General features: G+C 41.3%; 1 protein-coding gene across 1 annotated transcript; it reads left to right on the top strand.

Moving 5' to 3' along the window:
* Positions 1–98: 98 nt before the first annotated feature.
* On the top strand, positions 99–9,254 carry ercc1 (excision repair cross-complementation group 1). The gene is made up of 9 exons (XM_079562971.1): positions 99–214; positions 1,403–1,750; positions 2,050–2,153; positions 4,011–4,110; positions 6,457–6,533; positions 6,629–6,728; positions 8,160–8,231; positions 8,939–9,007; positions 9,074–9,254. Exons 1-9 carry the CDS (start codon positions 155–157, stop codon positions 9,131–9,133), a joined length of 990 nt encoding a protein of 329 aa, XP_079419097.1. The 5' UTR covers positions 99–154; the 3' UTR covers positions 9,134–9,254.
* The last annotated feature ends 4,049 nt before the right edge of the window (positions 9,255–13,303 follow it).

The raw sequence follows: 13,303 nt of genomic DNA, 5'->3' as shown, positions 1-13,303 counted from the left end.
TTATAAATGAAAAGGGAAAAAGCGGAAGTGGAGGCGTCGTTAGCGGAAACAGGCGGTAGACGTTCAACACAACACCCATGGATCTATTATATTAAACACCAGGGCGGCGTGATGTGGCGGAGCTTTTTGGAACATTTAACGCTAAATCACAAATATGAAGAAACGATTCAACATCAACCTAGACGACAGCACTTTTACCAAAGATAGAACCCCGGTGCGTTTCTGATTGACCTGTCACGGATGAGTAAACCGTAGTTTTTCGGCTCGCTCGGCTAACTAACGTTACACGCTTTTATTATGATTCTGCAACGCGCGCCAACTTCCAACATCGTTCTTGAATGGGATCGTTGTGCCTATTTCTACACACATTTGTTCTTATGGATGCTAAATTGGGGGGAAAACAATGGTTCGATCAAATAGATTTTTTTAAAATCATGTGAAGATAATTTGTATGCCATACTGTTTTGTTCTGAAAAGAATAAACAACCTCAAATCTACCAGAACATGAAAAGTCTGAACGCTAAACTGCCTTTATGCTATGTTTGAAAGGCATCACCCAAACCTAAAAGCTTACAGCCTATAGAGTTCGGGAATGTCCACAGTTACCATGGAGATCCGCCATCTTTGCAGCTGTTAGCATACATTTCCATAGACTAACATTAGCTAAAAACAGTATAAAAAGTGGAGAAAAAACCAGTGGAACGAATCCGTTAGCTGCTGACATACTGCTGGTATATACATCTAACACACTGTGGTGTCCAAGTGTTTTAATGTGAACAATAACTCCAGTATTTTAACTTTTAAAATCTCCATTAGTTTACAATGGCTGCTAATCCCATAATGCTTAGCGATATGACGTCACATTCCCGAACTCTATAGGCCAGTCTAATGCCTCATTTGAAAGCTAAGACCGACAAAACTGATTTAAATAGATCTGTTATCTTGCATTGCTGCCGTGATGCCATCACTTTCTTTGTTGTGTTTTTGTGGCTTTTTTATTGCATTTTTGTCACTTTTTTTTGCTCTTTGTTTATTTTTTGTTGTGTTTTCATCCTCGTTTTTGTTGTGAGTTTGACGTTTTTTTCCAAGAAGCTTTTGGATATGGGTAAAGCCAAACTTGAGAAAATGTGCTTGGTTCAGACAGGGTTAAGAGGTTAATATTGCTCCCTAATAAAACAAAATGCACTTTCTGATTCAGCTGAAAGTGAATCATCAGAAAAAAAAAGTTTTGTTTTCAAATCTTGTTTTTAGCTTATCTAATGGTTGTTTTTAACCTGTCTCAAACCATGTATTTTACTCTTTACTCTATGTCGCTCCAAAGTTCTGTGAAGAATGAATTTGGAACATGAAGTTATTATTGTAGCAGGCCATTAAAGACTAACTTCTAACGCTTCTGTTGCAGTTGAAACCGCAGTTCAAGTCGTCTTCAAATCGAGAGGAAGCCAGTGATGTATCCTCAGCTGCAGGACAGCCCATGTCCTACGCCCAGTACATCGTCCAGAGCAAAAGCAACGCCACAGTCCCTCTCGAAAAAGACCGCTCCTCGTCCACGCTGCCCAGGCCCGAAGACTGTCCCGAAGAGGCGCTAAACTCGGCGTCATCCGCAGCACAAGGCGGCCAGATACTTCAAGACTGCGCCAAAACCACAGATGAGGAAGCAACTCCTTCGAACAGAAAAGACGAGGGAGTTCAAATCTCAGGGCCCAAACCGGTGGGGTCCGGGAGCAGCGTTATAGTCAGTCCCCGGCAGGTAAATTCACTTCTGATTTTAGTCCCTTTTTTTTTTAACGCTTTTTTAAGCTTTCAGTTTTGGGTAAAGCCAAACTGGAAGACAATGTGCTCGGTTCAGGTGGGGGTTAAGAGGTTGACTTCTTCTATGATTTGAAAATGCTATAAATGTTATGTACATACACATAAGCTCGAGAATATATATTTTTCAACACTGTATAGACAAGTTACTTCATACCATAGTACTTGCTTGAATAGTGACTGCTATGTGTCCGTGTTATAAAATTGTTATTATGATCGTCATTTGTGATGTAATTTCAGAGAGGAAATCCCATCCTGAAATATGTGCGTACTGTCCCCTGGGAGTTTGGAGAAGTGGTGCCGGACTATGTTCTCGGACAGACCACCTGTGCCCTCTTCCTCAGGTGCCTGCGTTCATATTTGTATGGTTTCCTCAACTCAAGTAAACCAAAGCTCTATTTCTTTCCCAAAGCTATAGTTAGAGAACGTGTATGTTTTCTGGTCTAACATCAGACTTAGTTTCTGAAGTGAGTTTTAAGATTCTACAGATTGTCAGTATTATGGTGTTTTATTCACCTTATTCTGCCCCGCCCACTTTTTCGGCACTTCCTTTGTATTGACTCTTAAGGTAGAGCACAGAGTCTCATTATTTTTTATTATCGTTCATTAAGCGGAGAACGAGGTGGAAATGTTTGCCACTTAAAACCTGATGTTTAGTGGATGGATTTGTGTAAAATGTTCAATTAGGGATGTCACGATTCTACATTTCGGATTCACGATTATTGTGAGGAAAAGTGTTGCGATTTTAAGATTGTTCACAATGATCGAAATGAAGGGAGAAGATGCCAATAATTTCACAAATCCTTTACCGTCCTGTCTAAATGTTGACAAAAAAGAAGCCAGACATTATATTTATTTAAGGATTGTTTTAATTGAAACCCTGTTGAACATTTAGCCTGTGGGATCTGTTTTCTTCATATTATTATTATTATTAGCCATATCTAAAGGAAGTAAATTGATGGGAATGTTTTCAGAGGATGTTCTCTCTGATCTTATGTCTTATGAATTCACTAACCTATCAGCTGATTTCCATGCACTCACTCAGTTTCACTCTCACTTTTACAGCACATAACAAACGCAGCTGCACATAGTTCTTTTGGGACTCTTCCTTTAGCAAAAATTGATAATATTTACTGTCTGTACGTTGGATTATTGAACCTGTCACTGACTTTATGCGTTTTTGGGGTGGATTTAACAACTGAATCCAAGTTGCAGACTTCGGGTCAATCTCGATCATCGTCATGGGATTTTGAAGCTACAGCCACTTGGATTAGTGCAATGGAACGCATTTTGATTTGATACTTGAGTGTCTTTTTGGAGCTGATGTTTAGATTGCAAAAAAGTCATAGTAAAAGCTATATTTATTTGTTTTTATTATGAAACTTCAATCAGTGTCCACATGTCCCTTTAGCACTCTTCTGCGTTTGCTCATGTGCAAAGTGAGTAGCTTGTGCAAAAGTGGATCATAACTCATTTATACATTTTTTACTCACGCAGCATTTTACACCGTTTTTCTATACTGAGATATGTTCTTACCTGAGCTTAGATGAGTTGATGCGTACCTGTATGGTCTTTACGAGTGCACTGAGTCACGCAAAAAGGCTGAAGATGTTGTCAGCATTTAGCCCCTCCCAGCATATTCCCATGGAGTCAAACGGGGGTGAAGCTCTTCCACGTTTTCCCTATTTAAATGCAGTTGCGTGAAAAGTTCCACGATCCAAGTCTAGTTACACAAAATTAAACATGTTGATTTTCTAAGCGGATTAAAAGGGACTTCGACTTCCGCGTAGTAATATCTTCACTTTAAGAGAGAGAGAGAAAAGAGCTTGAGAGGAGCTAACAACATCTTTGGTCTTTTTGCGCGACTGAGCGTACTCGTGAAGACCAGACAGGGACGCATCAACTCGTCTAAGCTCAGGTAAGAACATATCTCAGTTTGGAGATACGGTGGCCTGTTCCTTTAAGTGCAGCATGGCCACATACTTGAATATTTTATTTTTCAGCTTGCACTCGCCATTTAGCACCTGCCTTGATAAATGACCCTCTTTGGTATAGATTTGGTGTTAGCAAAAAGTAGAAAAACATGAAAACCAGTGTCATGCTCTTCGCCGACCAAGGCTCCTGTGTTGTATCTAAAAATATGTGTGAAACCATCTTCATTTCTCTGATCTAAGCTTTATTTTTTCTGTTGTAATCTGCAGTCTGCGATATCACAACCTGAACCCCAACTACATCCACGAGCGGCTCAAACAGCTGGGCTCCGGGTTCGTCCTCCGGGTGCTGCTGGTGCAGGTGGATGTGGTAAGTGCCCAGTTGTTGTGTGGGAACGTTAGTGAGACACTACCGTTTCTAACAAATAAACACAATCCTGTTTCATTTGGCCGTTTCTTCGTTTCCATTAGATCTGTGGTTTGTAGCATGTACAGTTCCTAATGCTTCCTGCAGAGGGGGCTATAACTTCACTTTGAGATGTTGATTAACCTCTTACCTCCCACCTGAACTGAGCACATTTTCCCAAGTTTGGTTTCTTCTAAAAGTGTCTTGAAAATCGGGAATGAAAACGCAACAAAAAGGCAATAATGTGTTTTACAAAAATGCAACAAAAACAAAAAAGTGTGTAAAAGAAGTTACAGAAACGCAGTATAAGGGTTGCAAAAAAATATGGCAAAAATGTGATTATTAGAATTGTTTTTATTATTACAGCAGTACTAAGTAACTCTTGCCCCTAGAGGCCACAAGCGCAACTGCAGGTGTCGTAGCAAGTTGCGATTTTTTTAACTTGTTAAATTGTCCATGAGTGTAAATACTACGCTGACAGAAAAGGCGAAGGGAGAGAGGGATATTGTACATCCAATTACACAATGGAAACTTTTTTTTTTCCACTCAAACTTTGCTGTAAATACTGTTTAAATGGTGCTAGCCCGTAGTTTGCCTGTTAGCTTCTCCTTCATGATTCTATTAGTGTGTATTGGTGGCTCCTGTCAAGTTGCAATTGTGGTTTTCTGGCCAGAGACACCAGGGGGAGATGAAAGACCCTCCAATCATCCCATTAACACTTGTATTACCCCCCAGAGGGACTACGGAAAGGATTTATTAAGGTAAACAAGTTACTTAGTACTGCTTTAATTGAACCTTTATTTAACCAGGAAAGTCACATTGAGATTAAAAACCTCTTTCTCAACGGAGTTCTAGCCTTGAGGCAGCAAAAGATACACAGTTACAGTTTCAAATCTCAAAATAAAATCACATACACATTTTGAGTAATGTTTACAATTTAAAGACCTTTTCTCAAGTGCTCTCAATCTGGACTTAAAAGCGTCCAATGGAATAAGAATAAGTTAGTTTCAAGTCTTTTTCCAACATGTTCCATGTAGAAGGAGCAGAGTAAACAAAAGCCCTTTTTCCCAGTTCTGTATGGGCAAACGGAACAAATGATCATCTGAACGCAAACAGTAAGTAACAATCCTCCGTGAGATTAAAGGAATAGGCCACCGTTTTTACATACTGAGATATGCTCTTACCTCACTTTAGCGGAGTTAATATATCCCCATCTGGTCTTTGTCCGTGCGCTCTGTCACGCAAACGGAGCACATACGCAGCCTCTCCCACATGTCACATAGCTCCAAAAAAGCTCACGATAGAAGCTACCAAGCTCTTCCACGTGTTCCCTATTTAAATAAAGTTACGTGAAGTGTTTTCTTGCGAAGTATATTTACACAGAAATGTAGCATGTCGATTTTATAAGCAAATAAAAAGGGGAACTATATTGTGAGGCGTAATGATACGAGGAGCAAAACGTCCGCGCAGTAACTCCTAAAGGTTATTGACGGAAGTGAGCGGGGGAAGTCTTTAGGAGTTACTGCGCGGACGTTTTACTCCTCGTATCATTACACCTCACAATATAGTCCCCCTTTTTATTTGCTTATAAAATCGACATGCTACATTTCTGTGTAAATATACTTCGCAAGAAAACACTTCACGTAACTTTATTTAAATAGGGAACACGTGGAAGAGCTTGGTAGCTTCTATCGTGAGCTTTTTTGGAGCTATGTGACATGTGGGAGAGGCTGCGTATGTGCTCCGTTTGCCTGGCAGAGCGCACGGACAAAGACCAGACGGGGATATATTAACTCGACTAAAGTGAGGTAAGAGCATATCTCAGTATGTAAAAACGGTGGCCTATTCCTTTAAGTTACATATGTAGGAGGGCAGTAGACCAAGCATGGCCTTATAGATAAAAGTTTACCACTGACCAAGCCTCCTGGAGGACAAAAGAAGGCCATCCCACTCGAGAATACAGTGCACAATGATGGGTCAAGGCTGTACAGTTAGTAATGAACCTCAGAGAAGCCTGATATACAGTGTCAATCGTATGGAGCCATTGAGCAGAGGCATTCATGTAAAACAGGTCTTCATGATTTAAAATATGAAATGTAACAAAAATACAACAATTAAGCGATAAAACGGTTGAGAAGCTTTTAGATTTGGGTAAAGCCAAACTGGAGAAAATGTGCTTGGTTAAAGTGGGGGGTTAAGAGGTAATGTCTTTCCAATACACACACATTATTCTAAGTGATTAGACGTAGAATATTACTGCCGAGGTGTTCGACACAACATAAACCTGCGTCTGTTTTGTGCTGTGGTCAGAAAGACCCTCACCACTCCTTGAAGGAGCTGGCCCGGATCTGCATCATGGCCGACTGCACTCTCGTCCTGGCCTGGAGGTGAGCCGCTTGCCCGATCTTTCTTCAAACACTCGATAATATTTTCCGTTGTCAAATACAGTAGAACTTAAAGCCTGCCCGGTGTCTGTGCTCAGTCCAGAGGAAGCGGGACGATACTTGGAAACGTACAAGTCGTATGAGAAGAAGCCTGCGGACCTGCTGAAGGAGCAAGTGGAGAAAGACTATCTGTCCAAGGTTTGTTTGGACACTACACAAACATCCCAAAAACATTGAGACACATGAAAACGTCACAAGAAAGACATAATGAAGCTCCAAATGCAATACGGAGCAATGGCTTTTAGATTTCGGCCCAGTCATGAAGAAAGAAAGTACGAAACAATACAAAGAAAACAGCATTGGTTACAACTGACAATACAGTATTTTAATTAGGGATGTACCGATCTGCTATTACTTATCAATATCGTTAGTTGATCCGGGCATTTTGAGAGTATCGGATTGGATTGGATTTGATGACTAGACGGATCCGATACAAGATGGCCGTGAATCTGCGGTCATGGATCTGCCGTGGCTCCAGCCTGCAGGTTTACCCCAGCTCAGTGCTGCGAGGTTTATTCATAGACTGTAGAAAATAATGGACGTCTTATGCTCACTCCTCCCCGTTTACCAGAATGACCACGGCCGTGGGGCAATTCATGGCGGATTTACAGGCTCCGCCTCCCCAGCTCTGACGAAGCATGTTCCTAAAAAGGACATACGGGCGGGATTTTCACCGTAGACTCGGCCCTTGCGTGACGTGTAGCTCGCGCTGCTCCAATGCTAACAGTCCGAGCCTCATTAAGTACGAGATTTCAAAAAATCATATTACGAAAACCAGCCTGGTTTCATATAGTGTTATTAACCCAGCGTTATCTCAGGAGGAATATCTAGCCTAGTCTAGCGTTGAAACAATTGAAACCAGGCTTTAAAGTAGTTTTTAACGTGTCTAAAGTCCAATGCTTTTCAATGGGGGCCTAGCGGCGATATGGAGGTACTGCAGCAACGGCGGAGCAATGGCGGCCCCCACGTTTGTGGTCAAAAAGCAGGGCAGCCAGCGGCCATTGGGTTTATTGCAGCACAGTAAACCTGCAGACTGGAGCCGCTGCAGATCCAGGACCACAGACTCACGGCCTTCATGCTATCGCTAAGCTCATCTACTGATTTGATTTAGTTGATTTGATTTATTCTTATTATTGTGTCTTACACATAAGTGCCCGGCCCTCATGGGCTCACAAGACACATTTCAAAACAGAATTCTGATGGCTGCCAAAATAAAATCACAGATGCTGTACAATCAGTCATAACAGGAAAACATCCACATCACACAAGAGAATATAAATGAATTTGTCTACTATCGTTAACCTGCCGCTAACACCTGCTTCTGTTTAATTTTAAATTCAAAGCTAAAGCCAAAACTTCTTGCATGTAAAAAAAACTGGTAAAACTGCTGTAATATCCATAGGCTATAATATATAATGATATATATTATATAAAATTATAATAATACAAAAAGATCGGATCGGTATCGGCCAGATTAAATGTTAAAACATTGGATCAGATCAGGAGCTCAAAAAAGCGGATCGGTGCATCCCTAATTTGAATATTCATATTGTGTTTCTTTGTTCGTAGGTGACCGACTGTATGACGACAGTGAAGTCCATCAATAAGACTGACGCCATCACGCTGCTGTCCACCTTCTCTGTGAGTGTCCCCGCAAAATATCTCCTTCAACTCCACTGTTTTTACACCACAAGTCTCATTAAGCGAAAATTCTCCGGAATATTTGTAGCTTTGACGGAAAATTTTGAAAGGCCGTCCACCATTTTGACATATTGAAAATGAAGCTCTGATTAAAATAAAGAAGCATGTCTGTCTCTGAGCGCGCAGGGCTTTCTCTAAAAGCAGCTTCACTGTTTAACACCGCGTGGTTTCGCTTTTCGCACGGCAAGTAAACCGCTTTTTGTTCTCTCTCACATCGGGGCAGAGAGCATGGATTTGGATAAACACATGAAGGACCGAGACTGTTTCTTAATGTTAAAGTTTTTTTCAGAGGGATTTTTCCATATCTAATTCCTGCCTGATTCACGATTTTTGCAACAAAAAAATCAGCAATTTAAAACCATGAATTTAATCCTGCTTCTATGCATTATTTAGAGTTTGTTGCTGAAAATATAGGCAATATTTGTTTTGCTATTTATGCATGAAACTAAATATATGATGTCACTAAACCCACTGAACTGAAAAACCTTCCGTGTGTCCATTACTGACAACATTGGTTTGTTTTCACTCTCACAGTTGCCAGCAGGGGGCGCAAACTGTAACACAAACTAAGTGCGTTCATGAGAGGGTAAAGGCACTAAAGCATTAGAAACATTTCTCCTTTCACTTTGCATTTCTTCTCATTTCAGTCGGTGGAAGGAGTCATCAACGCCTCAAAGGAAGACCTGGTCCTCTGCCCGGGCCTCGGCCCTCAGAAAGTGAGCACAAAATGAATAATAAAATAAATAAAAAGCTACAGCGTTAAATTAACCTTTGTTTCGTAGGCAAGGCGACTTCATGACGTTCTCCACAAGCCCTTCATCAAGCCCAGGACAAAAGACTGAAGATGGAATCAACATAGAATCAAAATATATTTCCAGATGCCACTTTTACAAAGATCATGAATAAATATTTTTGTATAAAATCTTAACCAAACTGGTTTTGATTCAGCCTGCACCTTGTACCTTTATTGGGCCATTATCAAATGATGGGCAATGACCAGTCCCTGAAAATGAAATATCTTTAAAAACCAACAATGCAGTTAAACCATATGATAAGATACAGATCATTTCAGATCATATTTTTGTTTATCCCACTTTGGGTTTTCAACATACACTGGATTTTCAATGTCCCAGACCCCATTTTCAAACTTTGTGCAGTTGAAAGGAATATTTCCAATATATCTATAAAGATATGTTGCCAAAAACAAACAAACAAACGATGGATTTCAATAATTCAGTTAAAGTTTTTGTTAGTCAGTGTAGTCTGTGAGATCAATAAAGGCTTATCTTATCTTAAAAATCACAACGATGAATTTAAATAATTCAGAAGAAAAACTGTCCCTCAGTTTTGTGTCACTGCTGTTTTCAGCTTCACTTTCAGGATTTGTCAGGTTAAAATAGACTGCTCACAAAAACTTAGGGCACACTCAAAAAACACCATGTAACTCCAAGTCAGTCAAATTTCTGGGATATCAGACTGTCCAGTTAGGAAGCCACGCTTATTGTGAATCAATTTCACTTGGTGTTGTGGAAATTAAACAGACAACAGGTGGAAATGAGAGGCAATTAGCAAGATCTCTCCAAAAGAGGAATGGTTTTGCAGGTGGTGACCACAGACCATTTCCCTGTCTTCATCCTTTGTACCGTATTTTTCACACTTTTGCATTTGTCCAGTGTTTTCACCACTAGAGGTATCATGAGGAGCATCTACAACCCACAGAAGCCGCTCAGGGAGTGATGCTCATCCAAAATGGAACGTCCATTCGTGCTGTGGCAAGAAGGTTTGCTGTGTCTCCCAGCGCAGTGTCCAGAGCATGGAGGAGATACCAGGAGACAGGCCAGTACACCAGGAGACCTGGGGGGGCGACCGAGGTCAACAACCCAGCAGCAGGACCGCTATCTGCTCATTTGTGCACAGAGAAACAGGAGAAGCACTGCCCGAGCCCTACAAAATGACTTCCAGAGGGCCACAAATGTGCATGTTGGTCCTCAAACAGTCAGAAACCGACTCCATGAGGGTGGTATGAGGGCGTTGGGCCGGTGCTTACTGCCCAACACCGTGCAGCCCGATTGGCATTTGCCCGAGAACACAGCGATTGGCAGATTCGCCAATGGTGCCCGGTGCTCTTCACGGATGAGAGCAGGTTCACCCTGAGCACATGTGACAGACGTGACAGAGTCTGGAGACGCCCTGGAGAACGTTCTGCTGCTGCAACATCATCCAGCATGACCGGTTTGGTGGTGGGTCAGTGCTGGTCTGGGGAGGCATTTCATTGGAGGGCCGCACAGCCCTCTATGTGCGAGCCAGAGGTTCCCTGACTGGCATTGGGGACCGGGATGAGATCCTCAGACCTATTGTAAGACCATATGCTGGTGCTGTGGGCCCTGGGTTCCTTCTGATGCCTGATAATGCCAGGCCACATGTGGCAAGAGTGTGTCAGCAGCTCCTGCATGATGAAGGTATTGATGTTCTGGACTGGCCTGCCCGTTCCCCAGACTTAAATCCAATAGAGCACATGTGGGACATCATGTCTCGGTCCATTCATCAACGCCACCTCGCACCACAGACTGTCCAGGAGCTGACTGATGCTCTGATCCAGGTCTGGGAGGAGATCCCTCAGGAGGACATCCGTGGTCTCATCAGGAGCATGCCCAGGCGTTGTAGGGAGTGCATTCAGGCACGTGGAGGCCACACACACGACTGAGGATGATACAGACTCGTTTGGAGGAATTTCTACAGAATCTGGATCAACCAGTGACCTGATTTGTCGCTTTGATTTTGATTATAATTTTGGATCCAGACCTCCAGGGGCTGAGAATTTGATTTCCATTTATCATTCTTATGTTATTTTGTTCTCAACACATTGCCCTACACTATGAATAAAGATTTTCATCCGAAAAATCGAATCGATTGACATCTAGGCTGTGTTTTTTGAGTGTTTTTGTGAGCAGTGTACTGTATGTGTGTGTATATATATATATATATATATATATATATATATATATATATATATATATAACATACATATATGTATGTTTTTCTATTACAGAGAACATGAAGCATGTACTTTAAGAGTATGCTTTGGGGTAGTTCAAATCCAGTCCTTTCTTGATGCTGCTGGTGCTTTGCTGTCCAAGGTAACATATAGTAAAATATTTCCACTTTGGCTTGTGATAAAGACAATATTTACTCCTTGATTAGCAGCAATCTAGTATTGATAGATAACAATAGGTCATGGTGGATTTTTTTTAGAAGAGAAATGATCCCTAACAAAACCTCTGCTTGTGGCACCTGTGACGGAGTGATCTGTTTTATTCTTATATGTGCATGTCCTTTGTGTTTGTACAGGAGGACTGACCGCAACCATCAGTGTCACTGCAGGAGGCCTGACCACAACCATTTTTTCATTAAAAAAAAAAAATTAAATTAAATGTATTTCATTCATTTAAAAATGCAACAACAGCACTTAGCATGAATGAAAAGGAGCAGAAAGAAGTAAAAACTTATAATGTCTGCCCCTTATCAACACAAAATCATTTACAGTTCCTGACCATCAGTGCCTGCACAGGAGGAGCTGCCCAGCTACATGCTCCCCTTACTCTAACGGAGTTGTCCTGTTGTCTCTGTGATGCTGATGATTCTACAGACAGTGCAGCTCACCCTGGGTGTAAACGGGTGTACAGCTCTGAGACTAATGTCTTAGCCTCATGCTGGGTCACAGGCCTCGGGTCATTACAAGATTAGCACAATCATTTTAAATTCCACATGTTTAGCTAAGACTTTCTGATAATTTAATTCTCATAATATAAATTATTTCTTTAGTGAAAAAGTCCAGCCTATTAACAACAACAAAAACACATGGGCTATATGCACAGGGAACCCACGTGATTTCTGTCTGTCCTTCCTCTCCTTGATCTTTCACATTGACGATTAGCAGGGTCCCACACAAATGAGAGATAGCTCAATGTTTGGTCATTTGGACCGATTTTCATAACTGTAATCATTGTTCTTGTGCTGCAGGAATGCCTTGAGCTCATCATACACAGGTTTTGGGTCATTACAAAGATTTTCTCATATTCGGTTAAATCTTTTGTCCTCTGCCTATTGTATTCTCTTATATTGTTTATGACTCATATCATAACACGACCAAAATATAAACGTTTCTGCACAACTTGAAATGGTATTATTAAAGGTATAATTCTTTTTATGTTTCCTTATAGCCTGGCTAACACCAGACTAAAATCACAAGTGATATTTAGTCTGGGGACCACCAATTGGCTATATGCACAGTGACCCCACGTGATTTCCGCCTGGACAGTCAGCCAGAGGCTGTCCTTCCTGTCTGTCATCTCTTCCCATTAAAAATTAGCAGGTCCCACAGAAATGAAGCAATAGCTTAAGATTTGGTAAAGGACAGCGAGTAAAAGTTCGGATGTGGCTGGAGCAGGTTAGAAAATATTACGTGAGACGTAACGACTTCACTGGAGGAAACCTCCGTGTTCATAACGGTGGATGTTTTTGTCTTGAAGCTAACGCGGCTAACAAAATAAAAAATAAAACTAGCGCAAAGTTTAGAACGAGCCTGCGCAAAAAAGAATCGTCCTGTTAGTAGTTTAAATAATATTTACTTGTTTACATGTTATATTATCATTTTTCAACACTAGCCTTTAGCTCTAAGATAAAAGCTCCTACCTTACGACAGCTGGCGTTTCCTTTGGGTGCTGGATTCACAGCGAACATGATGTTTGTAATACGTTGCTGTGACTGTCCATCAGTAACTCGTTGTCCTTAACCAGATCCTGAGCTATCGCTATTTTTGTGTGGGAACCTGCTAATTGTGAACGTAAACGACCAGCGACAGGAAGTGCTGCGTCTGGCTGACTGTCCAGGAAGACGTCACGTGGGGAAACTGTGCATATAGCCTATTCATTTTCTCGTAGGAGAGGTGTGGTTTACGATCGTCCATACTCGTTTATTGGGCGATACGAAAAAAAAAAAAAAAAGTCTCTTGC

This window comes from Gobius niger, assembly GCF_951799975.1.
Source record: "Gobius niger genome assembly, chromosome: 9".
In the NCBI taxonomy this organism is placed as follows: Eukaryota; Metazoa; Chordata; class Actinopteri; order Gobiiformes; family Gobiidae; genus Gobius; species Gobius niger.
The sequence above is the reverse complement of the archived record's forward strand: the minus strand, read 5'-3'. Positions and strand labels throughout refer to the sequence as shown.